Source organism: Anas platyrhynchos, chromosome 2 (genome assembly GCF_047663525.1).
Source record: "Anas platyrhynchos isolate ZD024472 breed Pekin duck chromosome 2, IASCAAS_PekinDuck_T2T, whole genome shotgun sequence".
NCBI lineage: Eukaryota > Metazoa > Chordata > Aves > Anseriformes > Anatidae > Anas > Anas platyrhynchos.
In genome coordinates this window covers 40,442,956-40,459,731 of record NC_092588.1, presented here as the reverse complement: position 1 = coordinate 40,459,731, position 16,776 = coordinate 40,442,956, and the positions used below count along the sequence as shown (strand labels likewise).

Below are 16,776 nucleotides of genomic sequence, written 5' to 3'. Positions count from 1 at the left end.
CTGAAAGCAATGAACCCCTGTGTACTACTCACTGAGCAAAATCTTACTAGGTTAAGCCAGGTGGATTGCTTAAATAAATAAACTTCTTTTTTTTTTTTTCCTTCAGAATTTTTCCATCATTTCCATAAACTATATTTTTCTGGTTTATTTTTATTTTTTTTTCAGAAGGGTAATATTTATTTAGGTTTAGATTTGCTGTTTATTTATAAAATATGCATAAAATTTATAATATTTAAGTAATTTATTCTTGATAGTTAGTAACTAAAGAAAGCTATTGGAGAGGGAAGACAACTGCTATGCATCCACATCCAAAGGTTATTGAAATGATTAAATAGCTTTTAACAGCAGACAAAAGAAATCTTTTCTTCATTTCAGTTCTATTTACTTCACTAATTAGCTTGAAGTTAAGGAACTACTTAGAAATCAAGTAAAATGAAATATCATTATCTTTTATGGACTATGAATTCATTTATTAACTGTTTATAAAATTTGCTCTGTTAAAAAAACAGTTTTAAGTATAAAATAAGCTTGATACATTTTTTCTCCATATAAAGCATGTTCATCGAAATTTTATTTGAATAATAAATACATTTCAAAGGCTGAGTTTCTGCATTTTGATTGAATTTTCCTTTCCATCCAAAGCATTCATACAGGTCCTAAGTAAATAAAAATTAATAATCTAGTAAAGAAGAATTATTCCTTTCAATAGAATGCTATATGTGCTAAGCATTTGAATAATTTTTCAGAATTATATCACCACTTAAATGGGAATGTAAGGTGTATTTTTGGTTTTGGAACTGTCACTTCTGAATGTAAGTAACAGATTAGTTTAAAAATTAGATTCAATTGCAAACCAACCTTTTATTATTATTATTATTATTTTTTACTTACCAACAGCAGTCAAACTCACATTAGGAAGAATGAAAAATACACACCCAACATAAGTACAGAGAGGTTTTAGTAAAAATAATTTTTTCACAATTTTTGTATTTTCAAGTGAATAGGAGTTACTAAGAAAAAAAAGATTGAAAATCTCATGAGGAATATTTTTGTATTGGATACTTTTTATAAAAAATATTTGATAGGCATTTCAGAAACATTATAATCCAGGGCCTTATAAATAGGTAATTCTGTGATGTATGGAATATACCAGGGCTATATGAACATTAATTCATAACTCTTTACTAATTAAATCTGTACTCAGAATTTTAATTCAGTAGAAAATTCCAATGTTTCTAAAATTAATTTAACCTCTAATTGTATGAACATGAAATGTTGACGTTTTCTACTTACTAAAATTTTGTTAAAATGTGGTGAAAATATCAAAATAGGCATAATTTTTTTTTCTCTTAACAAAAGTAAGGTAATTAAACTTTGATATAACAGGAGTTACATTAATTTAATTCAAAGATGTAGATATGTGCTTACATTTTTATTGATTTAGTATACTGCATACAGGATTGTAATTAAAAAGTAATTAATGATTAATAGTTAGTTAGAAAGTCTTGGTTGCTTTATATGGTACTTCTTTAATGACTTACCAAAATCAGGAAAATCATACCCTTTAATAGAATAACAATAGCATATTCTGTTAAATTGCACAGTTGACAGTTACCCATTTCTGACTTGCTCAAAATTGTGAATTAATGAATTTGTTTCAAACATAAAATTGCCAAAGAAGCATTTCAGAGTATAGTTTGCTAGCCACTCATGTTTGTGTGTATCTAACATGCCAGTATTCTTGTAAGGGCAATGAAACCTCAGTAATAGAGGTCAACTTCTCATTCCTGGCTGAGTTAAAGGAGAAGGAAGAGATTTTACAACCTGAGTAGCAAAGAGTGCATTTAAACCCACAAGGATGTCACTGGTTTCAACCAAGTGCTGACATACTCATTATGCCTTAACTGCATCTCCTGTTTCCTCCTAGGTCTTACTGCTGCAGCATCTCTTGTATCCCTGGCTTGGGCTTTGGCTTCGTACCAAAAGGCTCTCCGTGACTCCCGTGATGACAAGAAACCCATCAGTTATATGGCTGTTATAATCCAGTTTTGCTGGCATTTCTTCACCATTGCAGCAAGGGTCATTACTTTTGCTCTGTTTGCCTCGGTTTTCCAGCTGTACTTTGGGATCTTCATCGTGCTCCACTGGTGCATCATGACCTTCTGGATTGTCCACTGCGAGACAGAGTTTTGCATCACCAAATGGGAGGAGATAGTTTTTGACATGGTTGTTGGGATAATCTATATCTTCAGCTGGTTCAATGTCAAGGAAGGAAGGACACGCTGTAGGCTTTTCATTTACTATTTTGTGATCCTTTTGGAAAACACCGCCTTGAGTGCTCTCTGGTATCTGTACAAGGCTCCACCAATCTCTGATGCATTTGCCATACCAGCACTGTGCGTAGTGTTCAGCAGCTTTTTAACAGGCATTGTTTTTATGCTAATGTACTATGCCTTCTTTCATCCCAACGGACCAAGGTTTGGGCAGTCGCCAAGCTGTGCTTGTGAGGACCCTGCAGCTGCCTTCACCCTACCCACAGAAGTGGCAACAAACACTCTCCGGTCCATCTCCAACAACCGGAGTGTCACAAGCGAGCGGGATCAAAAATTTGCGGAGCGGGATGGGTGTGTGCCTGTGTTTCAGGTGAGACCTACTGCACCGTCCACACCTTCATCCCGGCCACCAAGGATTGAGGAGTCAGTCATTAAAATCGACCTGTTCAGGAACAGGTACCCAGCCTGGGAGAGACACGTGTTGGACAGAAGCCTGAGGAAGGCAATCTTAGCATTTGAATGTTCCCCTGCTCCTCCACGGCTACAGTATAAAGATGATGCCCTCATCCAGGAGCGCTTGGAATATGAAACCACATTATAAACGAAACAAACACACAGCTTGAAGAAGCTCCGGTGTTACAGTCCCAGTTAAGGGTTGACGGTAGGACTGTAGGATTACCTAAACCACATACAAGTAGAGCAGCAAGCTGTAGTGTTCTTAGTCTGGCTACCATCATGATTATCATTTGATCCACTGTGTGCAGTCTGTCTGCAGGACACTGGTACAGCAGCATCACCTGAAAGCCTCAAAAAACAAACAAACAAAAAAAAAACCACTCACCCACACATAGAGATCGGTTACTCCATCTGGGAAAACTCACCCATGAGTCATTGCTGCTATGAAACTCTGACTGCACAGTACTTACAGGCAAACCAATAGGGAGGCTCAGACCAGAGCTTTCAACTTTAGCCAGTAGTGCATTTTACTTTAGAAATGAATGATTGATATTTGCATAATCAATGGCAAAAACAAACAAACAAACAAAAACTTTTCAAAAATAACAAAACTGTAGCACGCAATGTTGCTGTTATTAAAACTGTTTTCTGGGGAAAAAAAATAGGAGCATAATAGTCTTCAACATCCCATAAATAGACCATTCAGGTTAGAATAGGTTTGCAAAATAGTTATTAATTAAAAAGATACATCATCATCTTTGTAAGGTTATAAATGGAAAATAAACTAAATTCTGATCAATTAGCTCATAAACATTGACACCACCAGAACTTTTTGTTTTCTGTGGAATTTCAAAGTCTTTTTAACTGCAATTTAAGTTCTTTATGTTGATTTCAACAGAAATCCTATGCAGCTCACTTATGGTTTTCAGGAGAAATAAGGAGCTCTAGCACGTAGTGATGTAAATTAAATGATAATCATGATTCAGTGTTCAATCTGCAAAAAAATATATATATATGTAAAAGAACAGGGAAGTATAGTTTTCATATTCTAAACTTTTTGGAGGACCCCATTCAGATATTTCAGAAGAAACTACAAGGAGATGAACACACTGAAACTTCTTTCTGTTTCGAGACTGTGAATGCATGATTCAGTGTGTGAATGTATGCAGGGGTGACAAAAGACTGTGACATGCCATACCCTTCTAGTGCCAAACATTGTATAACTGCAAGACTGATATTGCCTGAGGGACAGATAACAAGTGGCACGAGCCCTACGAGACCAAGAAGCAGGAAAGAGAGATCCAGTTCTCAACGTGTAGAGACAGCTCTGTTTATTCCCATCCAAGGTGAAAGTGATGTCTTTTAAAGGCTTTCAGCCACCTCTTAGTAAGTATATTCAGTGAAGTATAATATAACCAAGCTATGTGGAAGACCCTCTTCTGCCTGTTCAAGACTTGTTTCCAGATATGTCTAAAAATTACATTGAATCTCTTGTAATAGAGTGCTTTTGCTGCAAGCTTTTGGGTTTTAAATACCTCCCTAAATCTAGTCAATGGTATCCTTCTTTATGTTAAAAGTATCCCCTGATGGTGCTTTCAGATGCATTAAAGGTGCAAGTCAAAATTTGATAGTATTTTTTTTAAAGCTGGTGCAGAGTGAAAAACTCATGAATTATTTCAATATTTTTGTAAAGTAAAAATATGATATAAAAAGGTTACTTTTTATAAACCTCAAATCTTTTAATACATTTCATTCTCTTTATAGCTTAGATTTTAAGAATTGGTCCATGAATTTTATCAACTAGCTTCTGCAGGTTGATACAAACCTGGTTTTCACATTATGGATTTGTTTTGCAGTGTAATGCCATATGAAAGCCTACATGGGTACTTTTAGAAAACTCCATAAACCGTGGATCCTGCTTCTAATGAAAGTGGCTTGTAAAGACACCAAGCAATTCCATAAGAAACAATTTGCTATAACTATTTCCATCCATTTTAGGAAAGCGAAGCAGAACTGAAGAGTTACTGTTTTAAATGGCATTGTCAGGATGGAGAAGACCTGATGATTGGTGTTTTAATCTTCACTGTCAGGTATATTCAGTGTAGTCACTGCTGTATATGCTGCTGGGTAAATTTCAGTCTTTCCTGTTATTAATATTTGTACTATGAAAGAGCAGAGGTTACACACCTTTGTTTATTTGTATGCGTTCAATTAGCCATTTTTAATGTTGACTTTTTTTATTAGTGAAATGTTCAATATCTGTTGATCTTTGCTGGGGCGAGTTCCTCAAAACAAAACATCTGTAGAAGTGCAGGAACCTGCAAGCCTGAAGGAACTTTGTGCAGATCAGAAAACACCCATCTTTGAAGGGTTTCTTAGGTATTTTCAAATTAAGCAGTGGCCAGCTGCCTCTATAATCATTTTTAAATAAAATAATTCTTTGATAGTTCAAACCCAAAGTTTTGTACAAAGTGATTGCCCTTCTCACCATGCAGATATGTTTGATTGTACAGAGAAAAGCTCTCATGTTTTGTCAAAATATATATATATACCACTGCAAGGATTGCTAAAAAACAATATGGGGAGCAAACCCTTTGTCCAGACAAATTCAGTAGAACTTTCACTCCAGAATCCAATGCTGGGTCGCACAAAGAAAATGCCATTTTCCTTTGCAAACAAGGCAAATTGTAGGCTTTGTAACCCAAGACGTGAAGGTTTCTTTTGGAAACCATTCTATATGTTTGCTACTTCTTTAGTAATTAGAAATGCTAGCATGAGTGAGGCACCATGGGCAGTGCTCTCACTCCACATGGGCTCTTGTGTCCCTCTGGCACCTCCTGGGGAGAGGGGCAACATCACAGCTACCAGCAAGCCTTGTCCTCTTCTGATGTCTTTCTCATCCTGTCTCACTGTTCCTTGGAGCTGTAAGCCCTCTGGCTGGGGCTGACAGAACTGAAGAAACATTGCTTAATGATGAATTTAGAGGGTTACAGTCTGGAACAGTGCTTGCACTGCACGGTTTCTGAAGGTTTGGGGAGTTTTTTGTTTGATTTTCTCTCATTTGGTTTTGGAAGGAAGGACACAGAGGCATTATTGGTTCATTTGTTTGTTAATATCTACCATTTACTTTCCTTACCCTCCCATCATTTTATATTTTTTTATTTTTTTAGTAATGCTTGTAAATTTATCTCAAGCAAACTACTGCAGGTTCTGAGTGCACGGTGCCGCATGTGGCAGTACATATATGCAGTGGCAGTACACATACACAGCTTGTCTTCTGAATGCAGTCTGCAAGGGGGAGAAGACATTTTATACCGAGTCAAAATCTGTTCTCCAAAATCTTGCTCTGTTATGTTTGTAATGCCAGTGATAGTTGTGCTGAGAACAGGATGGCCATTGTAATCTTAATGCTCAGATGACTATGTGGACAGTTTCCTAATTTGCTTTGCTGTGGACGGTCACCTTAAAGGCTGTAAGAATTTTTATAGAGTTTGTCAAGATTAAATATAGTCCACACTGGAATCCTATGATGGCCTTACAGACAGTTAATAATCAATATGCACTATTCTTTTTAACATGGACAATTTTAAGGTCTATCAATAAAGTTTAATTAAGACAGCAATAGCAAAAAAAATAAAATAAAAATTCACTTCTCTTTTTTGAAATAATGAAAAAAAAAGAAATCAGGTCTTTTAAACTCCATTACAGATTAACAGGAAAATAAAAAAGTTCATAATTACATTCTGGTAAATAAAAGAAATCACATCTCTTTATTAGAAGCAAATGTCATGTAAGTATTGTCCTAATGAACCAAAACAAATTGCCAGCAAATCTGAAGGTAACTTAAAGGCTTGGTCCTAAAATTTTGAGAGCTGTGGATTTTTATGCTAAAAATTAAAAAAGAAAAAAAAAAAAGGGAAAAAAAAAAGGCAATTTAAGTAGTAGTTACTACTCTAATTAGGTAAAGGAGACATAGTGCATACCCATGTTCATTCAGAAAACATACAAGAAAATGTAAGAAACCTTTTTGTCTTATTTTAAAAGAAGTGTTATTTGTTCTATATTAAGATAATCTTTTTTAAAGAGTTATTTGAAAATATGTGCAATACTTTTTTTTAATGCAGTTTTAATAATGAAAAAAAAAAACCTCATTTCCACTTTTGTTTATGTCAGTTAAAATATGCTTCTTGTGCTAGAACAGTGTTTCTGTGCTTGGGTTATTTGGGCTTGATGGCATATAAGCTATTGTCATTGGCAAATCAACAAATTTTCTATTAATTAATTTCTATAGCACTGGGATTACAGAAAATTTTCCTTCCAAAATTAAATGTTAGGCCTCAGCTGCCTGATTTTGTAAAGTTTTAAGCAGAGGAGGAAAATTAAAAATGTTTTGGAGCTGCGATTTTTAATATATGAACTGTTAAACCCTGTGTTTTTTTTTTAATATATGATAGTCTCACCAATGTACCATTATATTTCCAAAAGAGCAATTCATGAGTGGTGTTCAAAGTGAAATTGCTGCTATTTTTGGAAAGGGACTCCCAATCGCTCTAAAAACGAACATATTCATTCACTTTTTATTGGCCTGCAAATGTTCACAACTAGCCTGTTGTATTTTTAGAACAGTACATTACAAAATTTGAAGTATTTGTGACTTGAACATACAACTCCTTAGAAGCCTTAAAAATGGCACTGTACTGAGTTTTAGTTGGCTCTGCCAGTGATTCAGCTCCCAAAGCCACTGTCCCTTTTCTGCTCAGCCCCTGAAGTCGTGTAATCCAGAGTGACTGAGATGCTGTGATTTAACTCTGCACCCCCTGCACTGCCTGCGCAATGCCAAGGAAAAGACCCCAGCAGGTTGCTGAGGTCCTACTGCTGCCTCTCTTGCTCCTGTGCATGGTGGGAAGCAGACTAAATTGCATTTGTGCATCCTTGCTAAACAAGCTTAGTTAGGTTGAGGCCCTACAAGGGTCGCATGATGAAAATAATCACAACACGTGTCCATGAATTTACAAGCTCAACACTGTAATTACTAATTCTGCAGTGTAACAATGCAGAATGTGGGAAGAATTGTCTAAATACACAATAAGCCATTTAATTTTGCTAATTGTAGCAATTAGACTAGCTTGCATGAAGCCCGTGCTCTCAGCAGAAAGCCAAATGGAGTAAGTGGCAAGCAGCCATTTATATACCAGAGACATTATGTTATGAAACCCTCCCTTGATTGTTTATAGAGCTAGGTCTTTTCTTTACAGCATTGAATCCATTTCTCTTTATTCTGATAAAACAGATAAAGCTCAAAATGAGAATAGATTCTTTAAAGTCTGGGAATAAAAAAAAAAAAAAAAAAAAAAAAGAAAGCATCAGATTACTGCAATTCACACATAGTGATTTTTTGAAATACATTCAGTCATCATTTCCACTTGGCTTCAGATTGCTGAGTGATCTGCATCAAAGCTGATTTCTCACATCTGGTATGAGCAGACTTCGTTATGGGAGAGATGGAGATGACCTCACAAGGTCTTGCTCACACAAGGTTAGGGGAATAGTGTCTTTGATTTACAGATCACTTGCAAAACTTTTTTAGCATGTGAGCAGTCCACTGGGATCATTTGTAAACCTGTTTTACCATACTGACCTCACTGCAGGTGTTTGGTGGGATTTCTTCACTTTTACTCTGGTATGAACATGAGAAAAAAATGCAGGTGAATAATTGCACATACACTAAGCAGTGCTACCGCAGCATGAATCAAAACATTTCTTCTTTTTTTCCTCCTTAGTTCAAACATTTACGAATATATCCATTTTGACTGAGTTGTCATTTTGTGATCTCTCAAGGACACTGAGAAATGTCTATGAAACCACAGCTGTTTCCAATGATCCTTATACAAACCAACTGCTGACCAGCACCTTCATTAAAAGGAATTTTTCCTAAATACATAAGCTTGGCTCCTGTACTTACATTTTGTTCTGAATGCATAGCATCTAATTCTTATGCAGAGAGTCGTATATACTCGTTAGTAAGCCATGTGCCTACTCTGAATCCTGGAGCAACGAGGACAGATATGCAAAATGCAGGGAAAAAAAGCCCTCTTCAGCACATTTAGGGGGTGATTTGCATATGTTACAGATGTAAGAGGGGAGCTTGTGTATAATTTCAGTGGAGTTATAGGTGCTGCATGAATTGATAAATATTTGCAAGAAATTGTGAGATAAGTGGCCAGCCAAGATTAAGGTCAAATTTAAACCTCTACATGCAGGGCACTGTAAGATAAAAACAACCAAAAAAATAAAACCTAACCAAAACTCTCATTTCCAGGAATAGTTGGGATAAGCTTAGAAATGCAATGGATTTGACAATGTAACTACACTCTACATTCGTACAAACAAAGATATGACTGCTATGGATACAAACATATCTGTATCTGTAGATTTTAGCCTTGTATTTCATATAGCTTTGGAAGCAATTGCTTCTCAATTGTGCTTCTGGGCACGCCATAGCCCTAGGCATGCCAGCAGCTTTTCTACATGAGGAATCAGTTCTTCTACAAGCAAGGCCACATCCAATTCACCAACAAGTGATTTCCTCACCATAGAAAAGCTGCTAATCAAATGTTTGGAAGAGCCTTCACAGATGTAGCATAGTGCTCGGGCAAGTAGTCCCCCAGTTCCTCCCCAACCTCATGCACAAAAGAGCCCACAGAGAGGAAAACCACGTGCATGGGTTGGATGAAGCCACAGCACACGGGGAGCAGATAGCTGTGCCATACACCCAGGAGTCAGCGCAGGCACATTAGTGGCCTCAAGCTAATGCTGTGATCTTCTAAACTGCAAGAACCAGAGCTCCTGAATTTTTTCACCTGGAAGGTTCAGGCATCTACAATTTGGCTCCCGGCCTTGATCAGAAAGATCTTGGTCTTCACAGCTCGGCTCTTGTCTCCCCACTGTGCCCACCAGGATCCTTCGAGCTGGTGTTATTCTTCAAGCTGGTCCTTCAAGCCTGTCATACCTGAAGGGCAGGGGTCTTCTGGGGTTCTATTGGATGGAGCTCTGCACAGGAACACTCACAAATGCTTTTCCTGCAGTAGGCTTGGGGCAACTAAAGACTGAGGGGAGAGCCAGGCTCAGTTATCTCTTCAGCTAGCAATGATTCATATCTCTATCTACTATCTCTCAGGGGAAGGCTATAGGGCTGCACGCTACTGAGGAGAAGGGCATGCTCACTCCCTCTTGTGCTGAGGCTGTTCTCCCTCTTTGTGGAAAACTTAAAAGCTATGCTGTGCAATGTAGACATACTTCCAGTGCTTTGACATATTCAGTCCCCTTAGTGTGGAGGACTCCGAAGCTGTTGCACACGTCCAGTGCCGTTGCCTGTCCAACCAGAGTAATGTCTACAGCAAAAATTCAGGGCAGATGCAAAATCCCTCTGCTCACCTTCCAACCTGACCAAAAGCTGTATGAACATGGTTAGCACTGTGACAAAGCCTGAATCAATACATGCTGCCTTCAGTCAGGTCTCTTAATGCACTGTCTGCTACCCTGGCCACGTTCACCTGGTTTCTTGTGGGAGCTCAGGCAGACCTCATGTGTGCACCAGAGCTACACCACGTGGCCATCTCTGTAGCTTCCTGAGCCCGTGGTGCACACCCCTTGTGATCCCATGTCTTTTGCAGAGCAAATTCCACTTTGGGCAGAGTAAAGGGCAAATTGGCTGTATGTAGTCTAGGGAAGCATGTGGAGTAGACATGGCTTCTCTGGATAATATGTTTGAACGGAGCTGTGTGCAAATTGCACAGGGTATGACATTCACAAGTAGTAAGATAAGTGTCTGCAGCTTGGAGCATGCTGTAAAGAGTACTCTTTGTTACAGTGTTTGCTTTTCCCATAATAAAAATAATACCATCATGGTTCTTACTTGAGAGCAAATTTACAGTATCGGATGTGTTTACATATATACACACTATACACACACACAATATATATATACATAAGTGTTTATACTCATGTATGTATGTGTGTATTTGTGTGTATAGTTGTGACAATGAGTCCTGAGATTCTATTAGGATTTAATCATATATTTCATTTAAATTCTATAACTGAAGAAAAAGCATCAGGAGCACCATCATCAAGGGTAATCAGGTGATAAGTGCAAAAGGAAAAGCACATTATCAGAAAACACATTCCAGTCATTATTGGAAACAACTTTGAGATGCATTATGTCAGTAATTTAATTAAAAGTTGTGAAGGAAAAAGGTCTAATGCTATGTTTCATCATCTTAAATATTTTGGTAAAAGAATAGAGTAAAAAAATAGAATTGTATCAAATAAATAAGGATTTGTCACAGTTAGTAGAGAAAAATAAAATCATAGGCAAATGACAAAGGGATTGATTAACCCTTTGTTTCATTTAATGTTGGTTATATTTGTTTCACTGAGTATCAGTGTTATTGATGTCAGTAATTTATCAAGGAACTAATCTGTAATAAATCAGCATGGTTTACTTGAAATTTGACTAGAAACACTGAAAAGAGTGTTTGTTAGCCAGCATATATACAGTTGCCTGGTACATGCTGTCAGAAGAACAGATTTGCTAGTCCATGGATTATGTACTGAAGATAAATTTCAGATGCATGCATTTAATGATAACAATACCTCTGTCAGTTTAACTGTACCATGAATACACAGGAGCTGTTTCTGAAATCCTAATTACTGTTGCTTTTTTTCAGTATGCATTCTGCACTATTATCTGTGTATCCCAGATTGTTTCTTAACTAATGTTTGATAAGAATTAATTTAACATTTTATAAAGCTGAGGAAAAGATTACTAGCCAGTTAACCAAAGGATTTTGTTTTCAATTGTGTGATACGCATAAACATTTTTTAAGCTTTAAAAAGGTTCAAAGCCCCAATTCTGCAAATCCCTTGCTGAATACAAAAATAGCTCATTGGTCTTCATGAAAGCATGGGTTGTATGGAAGCTTAGCTCCTCACCCAACCATCATTCAGGTATTCTGTCACTCGTTCAGCATAGCACTTGGAAATGATCATAACTTTCCCGCAGGACCTGATTTATAGGCAGATACAAAACTAACCATGGTGGCTGTCTCAGACAAGTTCAGAAGTGGCCACTAATCACCCCTAACATTGTTCAGGCATCCCTGCTTTGGGACATATGGAGGAGATACCTCACTGAGGACATCCATGGGATTGCCACGATGCTCTATGCAGGGTTTAGCCTTCAGACAGCACTGCACAGACGATGAGAAATCTTCATTTATCAGCAGAAATGGAAACTGCCACCAGTTACAGCTGCGCAGTGCCAGCATATGGTCACATATTTGTGGCTGCTATTGATTCCTCCTATTTTATTTTATTGGAACAGCTTGAAACTTGTCAAGCTTTGCTTGGGTTGATTTGCAGTTAATTAATTCAACAGACATTTTAAATCTCGCAAATTTGTGACTTGTAATATAGTAATCAAGTTCCTGTGAGCGTATGTTAATCAGCTGGGGGGTGGGGGGGGGAAGAGAAAACCCTTGATAGCTGTGTGCAGCATGGTGCCCACACTGCAAAGGGGCATCTACAAGAAAGGCAACATTCACCCCAGCTAAGCTCTCATCGTTCATCTAATGAATCATTCATCCATTTGATTTGTCTTGGATGAGCCAGGAGCTGTATTTAAGGAGGATTGCTGGGGCTGAGACAGCTCTAGGTACTGTTGGTGGGGATCGACACCTCCCCTTCTGGTCACCTGTTTCCTTACCAACCAAAGAGTCATTCTGCCCAAGAGCAGCCCAGTTTCTTTTCTGAAATGACCATACCTCTGGTGGAACAGTATCTCCTGGAGAAATGACAATATAAAAAAAAAACACAGAACACTAGGACACTGGAAATCAAGTAAATGAATGGAGAAACTTTTTTTTTCTTCATTGCCTTTAACATACAGGTGGATTTTAGCTACTTTGATGTGAAGCAGAAGGGGAAAAAAATCTAATGTCTGCAGAGGATGCAGAAGTGCGTACATTAGTCGATGACTAATCAGTATGTACTTTTTTATTGTGGAAGCACTGGTAACCTCAGCAGGGAGATCAAAAGACTTGAAAGCTAGGAAGTGATTCCTCTGGTCAGGGTTAAAGAGGTGTTTGTGAAACACTGTGGAAAAGCTGCTCCTGTTGTTTCCGTGAATAAAGGGAGGAGCAGAGTCTTTCAACAGGAAAAAACATCAAATGCCAAAACACTTTTTATGGTGCAGTTACTCTTTTCTCTAGTAACGATGTTGGTTAAGAAAGCTCTAGGCATGTTACGAACTGTAACATACGGGGAGACAGTGAATGACACTTCATAGATATAACTGTTGCTATTGACAGGAGATGTTTATTAGCAATAAGATAAAAAAGTGTCTCAAAATAAGGCCTGAGAGACAAGGATTTTTTATGGTTGTTATGTCAATGATTGTTAAATGTAGAGATCATAGATCTTTATAATAGCTTATAGGTCAAAGAATTTTTCTTTTTATTGTTCCTTACAGAGGATAAATCTCAGATGGCTTCCACAAAAGCATATCACATAAAACAGGCTCATAAGATGGGCTTTTCTGTGTATGGAATATTATAGGCTCAGTGTTGTTCAAGTGCTTGTGCATTTTTTCATGATCTCAGCTTTTAATGCAGTACATGCATAAGCTAATAGTGGATTCGCAAGTGCATCTTCCTTTAGCTCAGTAACTCCCCACATACTCATTCATGTACAGGTCAGGAGCACATATGTGGTGGGGAGAGAGGTGTGTGTGCACTTGTAAAGGTGCAAAGCAGATGAAAAATAAAGATGGAAACCAGTAGATGGCATGGTAAAAGCCTTATAGTTAGGGAACAGCTGTGAACCTTTAGAGTAGGTGAGCCCTCATGGTATTTCTTCATGCTCAGGTATTCTGTCACTCAGCTCATCATGGAAATCACTGCTGAAGGACTTTCAACTGTATTATAAGTTATTATTTTTTGCTTGTTTAGAAGTAGAAACAGTATCACCCTGACTCTCAACAGAAATCACTGTGGAGGCATCCATAAGCTTCATGCATGATCTGTAAGTGTAGCACGTCATAACAGTTCTGATTTCTTCTAAGATCCACTTAAACAAATTTGCAAGATGTATTAGATATTGTTCTGATTTTCTTCCTTGGTTCCATTTTCTTCCTGTGCTTATGCATGTCATATGCAAACCCCACTGCTGAGAGAAGATGACACTCAGGTTATAAAACAGACTTTTTTTTCATGTAGTAGTACAAAACACAAAAATTCATTTGCATAACACCTAGCTATTGAGAAAAACTCTATAACTAGAGAAGGAAAAGCAAGTTAATTATGCAAATATTGATTTCATTTTAGCCAGTGCAAAACAGGGAAAAAGAATACAGATAGCTGTCATATTTTGCTGTTCGACTCATCTTGCTTCATAATTCCAAAAGCTGTGGTATATGCCCATAATAACCTGAAATTGAATATTCCTTGCTTCTGAGAAACTGGCAGAATAGCCACTAATTGTGGATCCCATTAGATTAGCAGGCACAGATCTCCTAGCAAGCACAGATCCACTGTGTTTCTTCTTTAACTGGACTGCAGTTCCTTTAAATCAATTCCCATTGATTCTCATGGACACAAACTGTCCTCTGTGTAATTTGTTCTACATGGTGGGACAGATATTTTGCTGTCTATTCTTTGAGTTGTGTATTATTAACAAGCTAATGTTTATTCTAACAAATGAGCATCACTGTATTTTCCTGCAGGTGCCTTTCCATCTATAAGGTTATCTCAGCAATGGAAGCTGGTTCTGTTCTTGTTCCCATGCTCATTACCTGCATCTTTAATCAAATGCTAATTTAACAATTGTTTGTCATGCTGCAGATCCATGCAAAGCACAGTCTGACTTCTGGATTTGACCCAGAGCATTAGCAAATGGGAGAGTCATCTTCTCACTGCAAGCATTGGACATGGATACCACTGAGATGCAATAAACAAAGTTCCTTAATGTGCTCATTTTCCAGTAATTTTCCAGGGTGCAGTTGTGCTTCAACACTTTGCACAGCTCTCTGCAATCTTCTTTTATTTCAAAATAAATAAATAAATAAAATAAAACAAAACCAAAAAAAAACAACACAGCAACACCCCTCCCTCCCACCCCCTCAAAAAAAAAAAAAAAAAAAAAAAAAAAAAAAAAAAAGAAATTGATACACACACATAAAAACAAAGAAGCAAACAAAAACCTTTAATTGCTCTTCCTCATTGTATATTGTTCTTATGGAATTTGCTATGTGTGAGGAGAACGTTATTTAATTCACATTGGAACAGCCTTTCCTCTCAACACATTCCAAATGGATTCTTACAAAAACTATTAATAAACCCTGTAGTAATTAAAAAGAGCGTATTCTCCAGTCATTATATGAAAATGTATACTCAGATAAGGCTAACTAATTTGTGCATGCTTCCACCTTTCATCTCTTAAGATACACAGCTCAAAGTTTGTTCTTCAGATCATCAACCCCTCATTAGTAAAACTAGTGAGCCTTGCAAAGCAATTTCATGTGACACAAATGATCCTAAAAGACTCAGACTTGGTAGCAGTTGTACAGTTATGCTTACAAAACCTTCTTGAATGGTCTACAGCTAAGCAAAAAATAAAAATAAAAAAATAAAAAATAAATAAAACAGTGATGATGACAACAACAACAACAAAAAAGGCACTCTCAAAGGACTGATAATGAAATTCTGCCTGGTGAACACACCGATAAGTCATACTTACACCAGCACTTCGGACAGGAGCATTCATTATACTGTGATTTGCCTTGATTATAGACAGTTTATAGTCATAAAGGGCTTGCTTGAAGGTCTACCATAGCAAATAGATGCTTTCATCTTTAATAGACTCCAGTAAGCCCCAGGAGTAAGCATGTGCGCATTTCGCTTCTCAATTTCACAATGCCTATCCAGATGAAATTTATTTTTAAGGAATCTCTTTAGTCACTATTTTACAGCTCACTTGTACTCCACTATCAAGTGAAGTGTCAGTCATTGTCCATGCAATTCTGATTAGGCTAAGTCAAAGAAAATGTCTGGGGAGGGAATATCAGGCTTTGTATTAAAAACAGTCCACTGGAAATAATACTAGAGCTTTTCTAGGTCTTCCAATTCTGTGAGTCACTGGATGAGTCCAAAACACCTGGCTGGGTTCCAGAGTAAATTTAAATAGCTGTTTAAATTGTCTTAATATCTTATTAAGGTGTTAATAGTACTTCAATATTTTCTATGAAAAAAAGTATCCTTCAAGCTACACATTTTAATTTCAAGAAAAAGTCATGTGTCACTAAAGCCTAAATCATTGGGCTTTCAGGCAGCAGGGGAAAAAGTGGCAAGCTGGGGAGGCAAAATATTAAGCAAAGCTCAGGCAAGAGTCCCCTTGCTCAGCCCACCAGTCTGCCGCTCCAGCCCTTCCCAATACTTGTGTGCCCTACTTTCACCACTGACACCATTAAAAATGAATCTAGCACTTGGATCCTGATCAACCCCATCTCAGTCTTCAGTGCTGGGTCCCACAAGGCAGGGACAGAGGCACCTCAATGACAAGAGGGTAGGGTCAGGCAGGTACAGGCGGATCCTCTTTTTTTCCAGTTTCCCCAGTGGCTGCCACTGACACAGCTGAACTGGTGATGGGGAGAGGGTCTGCCTCTTCCTGGCGCAGATGCTGCCTTCGAGTGCTGAGACTTGTGGGTGGTGTTTGTAGCCTGCCACTGTGAAAAAGAAAGCCAGCGAATAAAAGTTGTAAAGCAGTGAAGGATTAGATGAAGAATTAAATACAAAAACACTGAAACATCAAGCTTGATGCCTAGTCCTTAGAGGTTAGTGCTAAGAACAGAAGCAAGTTTATTAGCTGGTGCAATGCGGTCCTCAAAGATGCCAGTTGTAGTTTTCTGTCCTTCACAGATTTATATGCAGAGGGAAAAACAAAGGATTGCCTTTACTGTTTTCACATGAAGAAAAACTTTTTCACAGCTGTTTCA

General features: G+C 37.6%; 1 protein-coding gene across 1 annotated transcript in view; it reads left to right on the top strand.

The window, feature by feature from the left end:
• Positions 1 to 14,880, top strand: part of XKR4 (XK related 4) — a 234,920-nt gene extending 220,040 nt beyond the window's left edge. Inside the window, exon 3 of the mRNA XM_027452235.3 lies at positions 1,928 to 14,880. Within this exon, the coding sequence (XP_027308036.1) occupies positions 1,928 to 2,874 (947 nt within the window). The 3' untranslated portion in view covers positions 2,875 to 14,880. The remainder of the gene's footprint in view (positions 1 to 1,927) is intronic.
• The last annotated feature ends 1,896 nt before the right edge of the window (positions 14,881 to 16,776 follow it).